Genomic DNA, 15,778 nt, shown 5'->3' on the forward strand with positions numbered 1-15,778 from the left:
CAAACAAACAAAAAACAAAAATAGTCCGGGCGCGGTGGCTCACGCCTGTAATCCCAGCACTTTGGGAGGCCCAGGCGGGCGGATCACAAGGTCAGGAGATCGAGACCACGGTGAAACCCCGTCTCTACTAAACATACAAAAAATTAGCCGGGTGCAGTGGCGGGGGCCTGTAGTCCCAGCTACTCAGGAGGCTGAGTCAGGAGAACGCCATGAACCCGGGAGGCAGAGCTTGCAGTGAGCTGAGATGGGCCCCGCCCCCCCCGCGCGGGGAAAGAGGGAGCCCCCCCCAAAAAAAAAAAAAAAAAAAAAAAAAATTTAGCCAGGCGTGGTAGTGCACACCTGTAATCCCAGCTCCTCAGGAGGCTGAGGCAGGAGAATGGCTTGAACCTGGGAGGCAGAGGTTGCGTCACTGTACTCCAGCCTGGGCGACAGAGCGAGACTCTGTCTCAAAAAAAGAAAAAAAGAAATAAAGTATTAGGTATCAACAGTGGTGTTCTGAACTTAAGTTTGTCCTAACTATACAGATACACAAAATTTATGTAATGAAGGATTATTTTGTCAGCAAAATACATTAAGAGGGAAACAAAACGGAGATTTCCTTCCTCTTAATTAAGCCGTTTCACTGGGAAGTTTGGCTGATACATTGGTGGGTCTGTGGTCTAGTCAGTAAAGCAGGACACTGGAGTTCCTCTCGCTACCTTTTAAATGCCCAGCCACTGAGAGCAAAATCGTCATATTCACAATGCAATGAAGAGAGGTGACCTAATTTGTGCCTGTGAAAGCCAATGCCACAAATCAGAGTTGGCCTCTGCTGACGTCTCTGTTGAACCCAATGCTGTCTACTTAAATGATAGCTGCCAGCTTCGCTGGGGGCTAATAACAGTGTTTACGGAACCAGGCAAAGCAGAAAATTGAGTTTGTGTTTACTTTTCCCCCCAATATGCTTTAGTATGCCAAAATGCCTTCATAACAGCTGGGTGGTTGAAGTGAAGCAGGCCTTCCAAATAACAAGGGCATTTTCAGAATCAATGTGGGCCGAGCCTGTGAGGTCCAAGGAAAGGCCTTCATCTCAGATATGTAACTGATCTGTACTTGACCTGTGAGTTTATCCCCATGTTCTTTAAGCAGCTCACACCCTTCCCCACATTCCATTCAATATCACCAGATTGGATTCTACTGTATGTGAATGATTTAGGAAAATAAAAAAAAAAACTGAAACCAATAAAGTTGAAAAAAATAACTCACAACAGGGAGAAAAAGGAGGAAAGGAATGAAAACTGGGAGAAGTACTCACTCAATATCTGCCATTTTGGTCAATAAATGTATTCGAACTGAAGATGGAAAGTCAACTGAGGGAAAAACAAAATCAGACAAGTTAGGTCTGTCACTCTCTACTGTCAAAAAACCCACAGAGGACAAACGAGTTTCAACATCAAATCCTTAATACTGAACTAGTCCTGAGGCCTCAGCCTGCTCACTAGATACCACACCTCTAAGAGTAAAAACGGTGCTGGTTTCATACTTTTTACCCACTCGATTTTGTGCTGCTTTATAGGGTAGTCAAAAGGAAAATGAGCAGATACCAAAGTGATCCTGAGAACACCAAAGATCACACCGTTTTAGCAGCTGGGTAGCTCTACAAGTTAACCTGAATGCTGAGATCCCACTTGCTGTTTTATTCTATATTTTACTTTATTTTGAGAGGGGGTCTTGCTCTGTTGCCCAGGCCGGAGTGCTGTGGCATGGTGTGATCATGATTCACTGCAGCCTTGACCTCCTGGGTTTGAGGGATCCTCCACCTCAGACTCTTGAGTAACTGAGGCTACAGATGTGCACCACCATGCCTGGCTAGTTTGTATTTTTTGTAGAGATGGGGTTTCACCATATTGCCCAGACTGGTCTCGAACTCCTGGGCTCAAATGATCTGCCCATTTCAACCTCCCAAAGTGTTGCGATTACAGGCGTCAGCCATCATACCCAGCCTGTCCCCATTTAAAAACCAAGCACAAACAACAGATTTTTTTTAAAGTTGGTTTATGCTCAGCTTCCACAATCAAGGTACAGAGCAGGGCCTCAGCCAACCATACCTTGGGCAGAAGGCATGGCATGGGCCAGCCAGGAAGAGGTCTGTGAAGGCCTGGGCAGAACCAACATTCATTGACCCAGTTAAGTCTCCATCCGCAGTTGGCCACTTTGGAGGGAAGAGCTTCTCCGAAAGCCTACACAAGTCACCTGGGGAGCTTAAGAGAATACGGATGCCTGGTTCTCCTCCGAGAAGCTGACTTAATTTGTCTGGAGTGCCCCTATCTGCTGCCAAGGTTGAGAACCAATTCTCTGTGTAGAAGGTACAGGCAAGCGTGGAACTTAAGATGTTTTTCTTAAGCCTGCTTTGGTTTACATGTTTACATGTTTTCTCTTTCTTTTCTGGGAATATATATCTAGATAGATACATAGATATAGATAGACAGAGACTTTTTTTTTTTTTTAGAAATGTGAATTAATATATACTACTTACTGCTATAAAATACAAACTCCTACAGGAAATAAAGTTAGCCTCCAGGAGTTTTCACTCTCCCCAGCAGTTCTAGATATTAAAAGAGGGTTTATGGAACAGTTTTTTTTTGTTTGTTTGGTTTTTGGAGACAAACTCTAGCTCTGTGGCCCAGGCTGGGGTGCAGTGGCAAACCTTGGCTCACTGCAACCTCCACCTCCCAGGCTCAAATGATTCTCCCACCTCAACCTCCCAAGTAGCTGGGATTACAGGCGTGTGCCACCACACCCGGCTAATTTTTCATATTTTTAGTAGAGATGGGGTTTCACCATGTTGCCCAGGCTGGTCTTGAACTCCTGACCTCAGGTGATCTGCCTGCTTTGGCCTCCCAAAGTACTAGGATTACAGGCTTGAGCCACCCTACCCAGCTCTGGAACAAAATTTTAAACAGTGGCAAGACAGAACTGCTAACAAGAAGGGGTCTGATTTACACTTCATTCGTTTCTTTGCTTCAAGAATGAAGCCTCCTGTCCTAACCATCCTTAACCCCAAAGCAGGCTCCTTTCTCCACAGCTTCTCAGCTGGGGGCTAATGTCAGTTACCTCTATGCACAAACAAGTGTATCTCTGTCAGGATATCATGCAGTGCCAACCCCTTCAGAGTTTTCAACTCTGTAATATCTAGAGGAGCAGTTAAGGCAAAGGGAACAAGTTCCAGAACAAACATACTGCAGAGAAATTTGAATCCAAACCCTGGCAAGTGACTTTTTAAAGTAGGACTTTTAATCCCAACAACTGTTTCTCTTTCAACTTGAAGCTGCACGTGTTGGACTCCAATTCTTTATTTTTCTTTGTTTCATCTTCAGTAAGGGCTTTCTGAAAGATAGAGTTGTACCTCCTTCTAGTAGAGAATAAAGCCAACTACATTTTCTTTTTCTTTCTTTCTTTTTTTTTTTGAGATGGAGTCTTCCTCTGTCGCCCAGGCTGGAGTACAGTGGCATGACCTCGGCTCACTGCAACCTCTGCCTCCCGGGTTCAAGGAATCCTCCTGCCTCAGCCTCCCAAGTAGCTGGAACTACAGGCACCCACCACCACGCCCGGCTAATTTCTGTATTTTTAGTAGAGACAATGTTTTGCCATGTTGGCCAGGCTGGTCTCGAACTCCTGACCTCAAGTGATCTACCTGCCTCAGCCTCCAAAAGTGCTGGGATTACAGGCATGAGCCACCACACCCAGCCCCAAATGCATTTTCAAAAAGGCTTCATATCACCATTCCCAGCCTTTAATTTCACAGCACAAGAGCTATCACTATCACTGACCACTTGAAAATTACTGCATCTTCGATGCCAAGGCCTAAGCTTTTCTCCCATCTGGGAGTGAAGCTGCTTCAAGCCTTACCCTGACTTGAAGGTCAGAGCCCCCCAAGCAGAACTCTGGAGTGCTAAAGACAAGTACGCACTCCACCTACAGACGTCTCACTCCCACAACAAGCTGACCAGAGTCGCCTGCAGCCGGCTGTGCTTTGCCAGCAAGGTGTGGGTGCTGGCTGCAGCCTGAACTCCTGGGGCCACCTTCAGGTCTCGTTGGCCAGGAGGTTATGAGAAAGGATACTTCTGTAGGCTGTGGTGAAATCTTGATTCAACATCCAGTCCAGGATGTTGGCGATATCTGACTTGAGTGGGTGCCCGGTGCAGGTGTAGACAGTCTCCTCTGTCACCTTCCCAAAGGCCATATTGGTGCTCTGTGCAGACAGGGGGAAGGGGGAGATCACAGTGGCTGTCACAGCAGCCACCAAGCTGCAGGGAGCCAAGAAGAAATTGCCAAGGCAGCAATACGGGTGGGCAGCAAAGTTCCATGGGCACAAGGCAATTAGAACCCCACACGTTCTACACCGGGAAGAGTCACCTCATCAGAGGACACCACAGCCTGTTGGCTATTCCAGTGCCAAATCCTTTTCTCCCTTTGCCTTCTTTTTTTTTTGAAACGGAGTCTTGCTCTGTCGCCCAGGCTGGAGTGCAGTGGCGGGATCTCAGCTCACTGCAAGCTCCGCCTCCCGGGTTCACGCCATTCTCCTGCCTCAGCCTCCCGAGTAGCCGGGACTACAGGCGCCCGCCACCTTGCCTGGTTACTTTTTTTGTATTTTTTAGTACAGATGGGGTTTCACCGTGTTAGCCAGGATGGTCTCGATCTCCTGACCTCGTGATCCGCCCGTCTCAGCCTCCCAAAGTGCTGGGATTACAGGCTTGAGCCACCGCGCCCGGCCTCCCTTTGCGTTCTTTGCCAACAAATGACTCCTTTTGTTTTTAAAACATTTTCTTTTGCTCTTTGTTTTTTGAGACAGGGTCTTGCTCTGTTGCCCAGGCTGGAGTACAGTGGCATGATCACGGCTCACTGCAGCCTCGACCTCTTAGGCTCAAGTCACCCTCCTGCCTCAGCCTCCTGAGTAGATGGGACTACAGGCATGCACCACCACACCTGGCTCATGTTTTTTTAGTGGAGAGAGTCTCACCATGTTGCCCAGGCTGGTCTCCAGCTCCTGGGCTCAGGTGATCCACCTGCCTTGGCCTCCCTAAGTGCTGGGGTTACAGGCGTGAGCCACCATACCCAGCCCTGCAACAAGTGATTTTTTCAATTAATCAAAATACAAAGTGAGGAGGGGGAATCCAGCAGGTTGTAAGATCAAGGTCTTACCAGTTGTAGATTTCTAAATTTACAGATTGATCATGCCTTTGCGTAGGTCTTTCTTAAAAAACTATCGCAAAACAATGACTCAGGATTTGCTGGGACCAGGCCGGGCACGGTGGCTCATGCCTGTAATCCCAGCACTTTAGGAAGCCGAGGCGGACGGATCACTTGAGGTCAGGAGTTCGAGACCAGCCTAGCCAGCATGGCGAAACACTATCTCTACTAAAAATACAAAAATTAGCAGTGCGTGGTAGTAGGCGCCTGTAATCCCAGCTGCTCGGGAGGCAGGAGATTCGCTTGAACCCAGGAGGCAGAGGTTGCACTGAGCTGAGATTGTGCTGCTACACTCCAGCCTGAGTGACAGAGCAAGACTCTGTCTCAAAAACAAAAGGATTTGCTGAGACCATACCTGCAAAATGTTCAGAGCCCTGCGCATGTCTCCGCTGGAAAGAGTGACTAGTGCTTTCATTCCATCTTCACTTATATCAACTCTGAAAGAAAGAAGCAGAAGGGATTTGTGAGGTCCCCTGAGAGCACCAGCATTCACCAAAGGAACAAGATGGCCTGGAATGATTAAGGCTTTAAAGGAATGAAGGAAACAGAGGAACAGAGTTAACAATCTCCTGATCTATATGATCTAGAATTCACTCTGGTTTTTAGGGACCTGGGCTTCACATTAGTAGTCACAGCCAACCAAAACCGAGAACAGCCTGCATTTAGGAACAAGCATTCTCCCATGGAGCCAGTCGCCTTGAATTCTGCTCTCTGGGGAGCAGAGGCCTGGCACAAGCCATGATCACACAGCCCAAACTCCTCCTTTACAACAAGCAGCTGCTCAGGTCGGCTACTTGTTTGGCATCTGATTACACAGAATGTGATGTCTCAGAACCTTCCCTTCTAGTCTAAAAGGGCTGGAAGCATCTTTGCAGAAGGGACTCAGCAGCCTGCAGTTTCCAATGACAAAGAAGAGTAGGAGGAAACTGGGCAGCTTCCAGGGGAGGAGGATGGAATCAAGAAAAATGAAGCACCAAAAGACTTTTATGAGGAATGGCCTTGAGACAGCAGAGAAAATGATAGCAGTAGACGCTCCCCAGTGCCTCCTCTGTGCTAGGCACTCTGCAAAGTCGTTTTCCAACATCCTCTCCTCTACAAACGAACCATCAGTCATCCCACAAGCCTGTTTCTACTACACTGCATCCCCAAAGACCCGCAAAATACTCACTTCTCTTCTTCCACGACATGTTCCAGGCGGGGAACCATGAGTTCAGGAGTCAGGGGACCGAACCGAAACCTCGTGCAGCGGGACTGCAAGGCAGGGATGATCTTTGACAGATAGTTACAGATGAGGCAGAATCTGGTATTCTCTGTGAATTTCTCGATTACTGGTAAGAGAAAATAAAACCACCTCATGTCAAAGTCCATTCTGATTTTTCAGAGTCCAGAAAACTTGAATTTTTCTGTTGTCACAAGGGTATAGGAAAAGATTCAAGACTGCAAACAAGTGAGGATGTTGGCCGGCCGTGGTGGCTCACGTCTGTAATCCCAGCACTTTGGGAGGCTGAGGCGGGAGGATCACTTGAGGTCAGGAGTTCGAGACCAGCCTGGCCAGCATGGCAAAACCTCTATTGAAAATACAAAATTTAGCCAGGTGTGGTGGTACGTGCCTGTAATCCCAGCTACTTGGGAGGCTGAGGCAGGAGAATTGCTAGAATCCAGGAGGTGCAGGTTGCAGTGACCCAAAATCATTCCACTGCTCTTCAGCGTGGGCAACAGAGTGAGACTCTGTCTCAAAAAAGAAAGAATGTAAACAAAAGAAGATGCAGCCGGCAACAAGACAGGGCAGCTCTGTCCTCTTCAGATCAGAGATTAGTCACTCCTCTTTTTTTTTTTTTTTTTTTTTGAAACAGAGTCTTGCTCTGTCACCCAGGCTGGAGTGCAATGGCGTGATCTCAGCTCACTGCAACCTCTGCCTCCCGGGTTCAAGCGATTCTCCTGCCTCAGCCTCCCGAGTAGCTGGGACCACAGGCACGTGCCACCATGCCAGCTAATTTTTTATATTTTTAGTAGAGACGGGGTTTCACCATGTTAGCCAGAATGGTCTCGATCTCCTGACCTTATGATTCGCCCACCTCGGCCTCCCAAAGTGCTGGGATTACAGGCATGAGTCACTGCGCCAGGCCAATTTTTGTATTTTTAGTAGAGACGGGGTTTCATCATGTTAGCCAGGCTGGTCTCAAACTCCTGAACTCAAGTTATCTCCCCGCCTCAGCCTCCCAAAGTGCTGGGATTACAGGCATGAGTCACTGCGCCAGGCCAATTTTTGTATTTTTAGCAGAGACGGGGTTTCATCATGTTAGCCAGGCTGGTCTCAAACTCCTGAACTCAAGTTATCTCCCCGCCTCAGCCTCCCGAAGTGCTGGGATTACAGGCATGAGCCACCGCACCTGGCCTAGCCACTCCTCTTTCACAAACTGGTAAACATGCCTCCGTGGGATTTTACAAAATGCTTCCTTTTTACCATTTACCATGATTCTGGCACTTTTGCCATGTAATCCCATTAAGATTATGAGATCTCTTCTTGTCCTTTTACATAAAATTATATTTGGCAGGTTGATGATTCTTCATCTTCTATGGGCAGGGAGGGGGACGGCTTTTTGCAGACTTTTCCATGGAGACTGTCTGGAGGCCTCAGAGCACTCAAGGGAGCAATAACCCGAACAAAGAGTTGCTTATGACACCAGTTCCATTCTGTAGGTACCCAATGTTCTTACATGGGGATCTGCCCAGAATGACAGTCACTCGGCAGAACAAGATGCCGAAGAAAGGCTGCCAAGCTTCTAGGACCAGAGAGATTCTCACTGTCCCCCTCACCCTTCTCCTCCCCCCCTCCTCTCCTCCTCCACCTGCCCCTACCCTTCTCCTCCACCTGCCCCTACCCTCCTCCTCCCTTTCTCCTCCTCAACCTTCTCCTCCTCAACCTCCTCCTCCTCCCCTCCTCTCCTCCTCCACCTGCCCCTACCCTTCTCCTCCACCTCCCCCTACCCTCCTCCTCCCTTTCTCCTCCCCCTTCTCCTCCTCACCCGCTTCTCTTCCCCTTCCCCATCCTTTCCTTAAACATGTGCTGCCATCTACTCCCTCCCCACAAACTCCTAAAGATCGTTCTTCTCTCAAAGCTGATTCACTTGGAATCTTAATGAGAGATGACAAGTGTCCTTTAAGAGAAAAGAACTGCACTGGGCCCCCGAAGACAGACAAATCGCAGGGTGCTCTCCCTCCCCCTGCCAAATCATTCACTTGGCAAGCAGTGAAGTAATGTCAGCTCTCCGAGCACCTCAACTTCAGATATTCTTTTCCTAGCTATTGTGGTTCAAAGGGTACCATTAGCAGAAAGGACTATCCGATAGTTTAGGGAGGAAAGATTTTCCACACCCCATCCCCTGGAAAGATATAAATTCTCAACCCTGAAATTGAACCCAGTGTCAAAGGAGGTTGAATACCAGTGATCGGCCAGACTTAAAAGTCCCCACAGGGCTTAGTCCTTAGGCTGCTGAAGGGGAAGGTCCCACTACAGAGGTATCTCGCCTGTACCATCAGATAGGAGACACAGAGAAAGGCATAGAGATTTCTCTGGGCCAGAAGATGAAAACTGAAAACAAGTCATGCCATATCTCACGTCCAAAGTTCCTAATTCTCCTGTAATCCCAGCACTTTGGGAGGCTGAGGTGGGCGGATCACCCAAAGTCAGGAGTTCGAGACCAGCCTGGCCAACATGGTGAAATCCCATCTCTCCTAAAAATATAAAAATCAGCCGGCTGTGGTGGTGAATGCCTGTAATCCCAGCTACTTGAGAGGCTGAGGTCGGAGAGTCGCTTGAACCCAGGAGGCAGAGGCTGCAGTAAGCCGAGATCACGCCACTGCACTCCAGCCTTGGTGACAGAGCAAGACTCTGACTCAAAACCATCCCCTCCCCCACACACAAAAAAACAATAACAACAGCAACAAACACAAAGTTCCTAATTCTCCTTCCAGTGCGCGCGCCAGCCCACACACTCCGCAGTGCCTCTGCTTACCTCTTCTCAAGGCATTCTGGGCGTCCTGAGTCATGGCGTCTGCTTCATCCAAGATCACTAGCTTAAAGCCTTTCCTAGAAAAACAAATGGTGCTGTCTAAAGATTTCTTCAGCCGGGCGCGGTGGCTCAAGCCTGTAATCCCAGCACTTTGGGAGGCCGAGACGGGTGGATCACAAGGTCAGGAGATCGAGACCATCCTGGCGAACACGGTGAAACCCCGTCTCTACTGAAAAATACAAAAAACTAGCCGGGCGAGGGTGGCGGGCGCCTGTAGCCCCAGCTACTCGGGAGGTTGAGGCAGGAGAATGGCGTAAACCCGGGAGGCGGAGCTTGCAGTGAGCTGAGATCCGGCCACTGCACTCCAGCCTGGGCGGCAGAGCGAGACTCCGTCTCAAAAAAAAAATAAAAATAAAAAAAAGATTTTTTCAATCTCACGTCAACATCTGGGCTCAAACCTACATCTTCCCATTTGTGCCATCGGGTCCTGTCTCGGAAAGGCTATTTCTTCTAGAACTTTGGCCAAGACAGACATCTTTGGTCACTCAGAGAGGAAGTGCCCCATCACTCCTTCAACACTTGGTGGGAATGGAGGACTGACTTCTCTACTTCTATGCGCTGTGTCCTCTGGCATCTTCACTTTCCCCCACATACCACCCTACCGTGCTACTGCTTTCCCCATCTCCCTCACTCACACCGGAGTCTCTCACCCTTTCGCTTTTTTTGAGACGAAGTTTTTGCTCTGTTGTCCAGGCTGGAGTGCAGTGCCGCAATCTCGGCTCACTGCAACCTCTGCCTCCCCGGTTCAAGCGATTCTCCTGCCTCAGCCTCCCGAGTGGCTGGGATTACAGGCGCCCACCACCATGCCCAGATAATTTTTGTATTTTTAGTAGAGACGAGGTTTCACTATGTTAGCCACACTAGTCTTGAACTCTTGACCTTAGGTGATCCACCTGCCTAGACCTCCCAAAGTGCTAGGATTACAGGTGTGAGCCACTGTGCCTGGCCCTCACCCTTTTTCTTTCTTTCTTTTTTTTTTTTTAGCCACCATCCTAGTTGTCTTTCCTGATCTCAATTTATTTTAAAATTCAAACTAGCTCATCCAGGCTTAGGGTAATCTAACCAGTTCTCAGGAACTAAAAATGAAGAATGCTTCCCTAAAGAACTTGGTAATACAGGCTGGGCTCACGTCTGTAATCCCAGCACTCAGGGAAGCTGCAGTGGGCAAACTGCTTGAGCTCAGGAGTTTGAGACCAGCCAATGCAACATAGCAAAACCCCATGTCTACTAAAAAATACAAAAATTAGTTGGGCGTGATGGTTCACGACTAGTCTCAGCTACTCAGGAGGTTGAGGCTGGAGGATCGCTCGAACCCAGGAGGTGGAGGTTGCAGTGAGCCGAGATCATGCTACTGCACTCCAGCCTGTACGATAGAGGGCAATCCTGTCTCCAAAAAAAAAAAAAAAAAAAAAAAAAGAACTTGCTAATACAAGTGTAGACAACATTTTATTTTAGCAGTTGCATTATAATACTTCTTACTACCATCCCTCTCCTTTATCTCTTTTCCATGGTTGCTTTGGACAAAGTCAGTTTTTTTTTTCAACCCATATAAACTGGCTAAGGAGAGGATTAAAAAATTAGGCCATGTCATCTTACTAACGAAAATCAAGGGAGCGAAATTACACAAATAATTCTTACTTAAATATTGTCCTTGTGCTAGCAAAGCTCAGGATTGGTCCTCGAACGATGTCTATCCCTCGGTCATCTGAAGCGTTCAGCTAAACGTGGAAGACAGAAGCCAAAACAAAAAGCATGTTGCTATGCTATCTGTGAGTTCTTGGTTTTAATGTATCTCCTCATCAGTCCAGCTCAGCAGGTTAGCTCTCTATGTCTAATGATGGCTAAGAGATCATCACAAAATAAAAAATCAGTTTTATACACAACTCACTAAATCAATAAAGATGGCTATATTGCCCCCACCGTTTGAGGGCAATGACTGACATAAACTGGAGAAATGACTAATTGGTATGGTTACACTGAATAGCACCTCTGGTATGAGCAGAATGACACAAATTTCAGCTACCACAATCCCAAGGTTACCAAGTTCTTAATAAACTGAAATAAGGACAATAGAAGCAGCAAAGTTCTGAGACCCGCGTCTAAAAAGTAAATTAAACTTTTCTTGCAATAGACAATATTCAGATTTTTGAATCTAAGTATGTTAGTCAAGGTCGCAGCGATATACAGATGGCATACTCAAACGCAGCCATTCGAAGAGAATTAAACAAGGAGATCTTTTTAAAGGAGCGATATAGGAAAACCATGGGGCTATGCAATACCTGTGACCCTTAAGCCTGAAGGGGTTCGTGAAGGGAGTGGCTGTAGGCACCTGGAGAGGGCTGCACAAAAGGTACCACCTGTGAGATGTACCCTACAGATGGGCCATGATGCCAGCCTGTCAGCCCCCAGGGAGGGTCTTGGCATCACTCACTTCCTTCCCCTACCCCTGCCAAGGCCTCTATTGGCCAAACCCAACTAGGAGCCAGAGGGTAAGTAAGCTTATAGTCAGTAAAGCTCAGCCTTCCAGACAGGAATAGGGTGGACAGATGTGGAGAATTGATCTGGAGGGGCCATGGCAGACAGGCAGCAACCAAGTAACCATAAAGGAGGGTTTGAGTAGAAGTTGGCAACACCAAAGAAGAAGGTGCCTAGCCCTACAACTGCCCTCTAGCTGACTAACACTAATCCAGACTACAATGACCATTATAGGAAAAAGGGAATTAAAATATCTTATTTCGAATTTACTTCTTTCCTAACTGTCCGTGGGGCAACTTACTTTTAAAGTAAAATAAAACCAGCAGAACTGAAATTCAGAGACTGGAGTCCTAAGTTATTTGTAGAGTAAGAACAATCATATTTACCTCCAAGACCATGGAGCCAAATTCTTTGTCTTTATACAGCTGTTTCGCACAGGCTAGGATGGTAGATGTCTTGCCTGTCCCTGGGGGACCATAGAGAAGCAAGTGTGGCAGTCGGTCTTCACTGATAAACTTCTGAACTGAGGATCAGGAAGGAAGAAGGGCACCATCAGTCTTTGGGAGCCGCCTCATTCACCCTGGGCCCGAGTTGGGCTGAAAGCTCTTCAACCCAATGCAATGTCCAAATCAGAGGCAGATGCAACTTGATGTAGGGGCCTTGTCTCTGCGTTCCTGGGGCAACTGGAATTCACTCAATAGTGCAGCCAGCCAGCAAGTATTTACTGAGTGCCTACTGTGTTACAGGCACCTTTCTGGGTGCTGACAACATCTGTGAACTTAAATGATTCGCTGTAATGCTATTTTTACTCCACTGTGTTGCAATTTTATGCTCATGTTTGTGACTTACCCACTAGACTGCAGCTATCTGAAGAAAATGAATGAATGATCTTAAAGCCACATTCTACAAAGCTCAATCAGATTCTTTGAAGTTATTACTTAGGAGAGACATCACCAAGAAATTTACACAGGTCCCTCAACCAGGACAAGAGCAACTGACACATGGATACTTACTGGTACTCAGAATGTCCTGATGAGAAATGAGATCATTCAGGGTCTGTGGCCGGTATTTTTCAACCCTGAAATACAATTTAGTATGTATGATGACATATATACATGCAAGAATATTTTATGTGTAAAAGAATCCTTGCAGGTCAGGCACAGTGGCTCACACCTGTAATCCCACCACTTTGGGAGGCCGAGGCGGGTGGATCATTTGGGGTCAGGAGTTCAAGACCAACTAGACCGACCAACATGGCAAAACCCTGTCTCTACGCCCACCTCCTAGGGTCTTTGTAAGGATCGAACATCTAACAGGGTGTCTGCTAACCCAATAATATGCCATTCAATAAAAAATACCCCAAAATACAAAAATTAGCTGGGTATGGTGGCATACCAATACAGTCCCACCTACTCAGGAGGCTGAGATGGGAGAATTGCTTGAACCCAGGAGGTGGAGGTTGCAGTGAACCGAGACTGCACCACTGCACTCCAGCACTCCAGCCTGGGCGACAGAGTGAGACCCTGTATCAAAAAAAAAAAAAGAATCCTTTCATATCCTAATTTAAAAAGCAAGAAAAACAAAGCACTTTAAGTTTGAACACAGACCAGTGGTTCTCAACCAGGGGTGATTTTGTCCTCCTAGGAACATCTCATGATATCTGGGAACATACTTAGTTGTCACAGGTGGGCGGAGGTCCTATGGCACTCAGTGTGTAGTCTCTAGGAATGCTGTTAAACATGCTACAGTGCACAGTACAGCTCCCCCAAACCCACCCAGAGTATCTTGCCCAAAATGTCAATAGCGCCGAGGTTGAACTCTGTTCTAATTTCATCTTTCCAGCTGTTTGTCTATAATCTCAACCTGATGGGCACCTACTATTTCAAAGTGCATTTGAAACTGAACTCCTACCCAAATAGCCTTCAACAGAAGAATGGATAGGTAAAACCTCTTCTGTCCATACAATGGAATATGATTCAGCCATAACAAGAAATGAACTACTGATACAAGCTGCAACATGCATGAACCTTGAAAACATGATGCTGAGTGAAAGAAACCAGACACAAAAGGTCACATAGTGTAGGATTCCACTCACATGAAATGTCCAGAATAGGCAAATCCATAGAGACAGAAAGTAGATTAGTGGTTGCCAGGGACTAGAGGAAGGGGAGAATGGGGAGTAACTGTCAATGGGCACAGGATTTCCATTTGGGGTGGTGAAATTTTGGAACTAGATAGTGGGAAGACTCCACAACAGTCCACTGCATTCTGAATGTACTTAATGCCGCTGAATTGTACATTTTAAAACGGTTACAGGATGGGCTTGGTAGCTCGCCTCCAAAAGTCCCAGTTCTTTGGAGGCTGAGGCAGGAGAATGGCTTGAACCCCAATGTTTGAGGTTACACTGAGCTGTGATCAGGCCACTGCACTCCAGCCTGGGCGACAGAGCAAGACCCTGTCTCTAAAAAAATAAATATGTAAATACATGAAATAGTTACAACTGTCAATCTTTTGGGCTTTTTTAACCACAATAAAAACAAATTGGCCGGCCACGGTGGCTCAAGCCTGTAATCCCAGCACTTTGGGAGGCCGAGGTGGGTGGATCACGAGGTCTGGAGTTCAAGACCAGCCTGGACAATATGGTGAAACCCCGTCTCTACTAAAAATACAAAAATTAGCCGGGCGTGGTGGCGGGCGCCTGTAATCCCAGCTACTCAGGAGGCTGAGGTAGGGAACTGCTTGAACCCAGGAGGCGGAGGTTGCAGTGAGCTGGAATCGCGCCACTGCACTCCAGCAACAGAGGGAGACTCTGCCTCAAAAAAAAATTTTTTTTTGAACTAGTTACTAGACAATGACAACTTGGAGCTTTCCAAAGCCAAGCCAAATTGCTTCAAAGTCTTGAAAGCATTGCTAGAACATAGTTGTTGAAGTAGGATGGTTAAGAGTACAAGCTCTGAATTCAGACTTCCTAGATTCACCTCCAAGCCAATGTTCTAGCCTTGGACCATAGGGAAGTAATTTAACCTTTCTAAAATGCAGTTTCCTCCTGTGTAAAATGTGAAGCGGTGCCTACCTCTTACGGTCTTTGTAAGGATCGAACATCTAACAGGGCGTTTGCTAATCTAATAATATGCCATCCAATAAAAGTTGACCAGGGAGCCTCATTACTAGTTTAAAATGTGACCAATAGTCGCATCGCAGGTTTTGAAGAGTAGGAAGAGGGCACTTTGGCATGGAGGCCATTGCAGGTGTCAGGAGACGCGGGATCGAACCCCTGTGCTGTCACCAGGTGCGAAAGCCGACTTCTTCTTCGGCAAATGGAGCTGGGCGTCAAAGGGTGAGAGCTGGCAAAAGTCCTAAACAGAACGGACGAGTCTGGGGAGCTGGGGGGTGTCGGGGGAAACCTTTGCGGCTCGGTCCCGGCTGCAGGCCCGGGGAAGACGGGAAGAGGTCGGGTTGGGGTCCGATCACCTGCCCACTCCAGCCACCTCCTCCCCGCGCGGCCGCCCGGCCCCCTCTGCCCACAGCCGCCGCTCGGCCTCTTCCTACCAGGGCAGGTTCCTGATCTTGGCCGCCACGGGCTGCTCCTGCTGCTTGAGCGCTGAGGTCTCCATGGCGGGGAGACGATGGTGACCAGATCAGCTGAGATCGTCGCGTCACCCAAGCGCCTGCCCAGTGACCAGCCGCGACCTGGCCCTGAGACCCTGGCACTTAGAGTTCGCGCGCAAAAGCAACTATCGCGAGCTGTGGCCACCAGTTTCCGACTTCCTCCCTCGGTCCCGTCCCCCTCGCGTTGCTAGGGCGCCGGTTGCTAGGTTACCGGGAGGCGCGGGCCGCCAGCGTCCCTCCAAGCTCCGCCCCTCCAGCCTGCTCCGAGCTCTCAGCTACCCAGGCGCTTTCAGAGCAGGGAAGCGGGAGAGGCAGGGCCCCCTGCAGCCTCAGTCATCATTACATATTAAGATCTCAGGGCCAAAGCCAATTCCTCCATCGCCAAGCTTCAA

General features: G+C 47.9%; 1 protein-coding gene across 1 annotated transcript; it reads right to left on the reverse strand.

Annotated features, from left to right (window-relative positions):
* Positions 1-409: 409 nt before the first annotated feature.
* Positions 410-15,543, reverse strand: RFC5 (replication factor C subunit 5). The gene is made up of 10 exons (XM_017887881.1): positions 15,327-15,543; positions 12,791-12,855; positions 12,164-12,300; positions 10,941-11,020; positions 9,246-9,319; positions 6,398-6,557; positions 5,585-5,666; positions 4,102-4,231; positions 3,094-3,171; positions 410-1,349 (listed from the first exon to the last, which is right to left on the reverse strand). The coding sequence occupies exons 1-10, from the start codon at positions 15,389-15,391 to the stop codon at positions 1,291-1,293; spliced, it is 930 nt and encodes a 309-aa protein (XP_017743370.1). The 5' UTR covers positions 15,392-15,543; the 3' UTR covers positions 410-1,290.
* Between the last annotated feature and the right edge of the window lie 235 nt (positions 15,544-15,778).

This window comes from Rhinopithecus bieti, unplaced genomic scaffold, assembly GCF_001698545.2.
Source record: "Rhinopithecus bieti isolate Rb0 unplaced genomic scaffold, ASM169854v2 scaffold_17010, whole genome shotgun sequence".
NCBI classification, from domain to species: domain Eukaryota; kingdom Metazoa; phylum Chordata; class Mammalia; order Primates; family Cercopithecidae; genus Rhinopithecus; species Rhinopithecus bieti.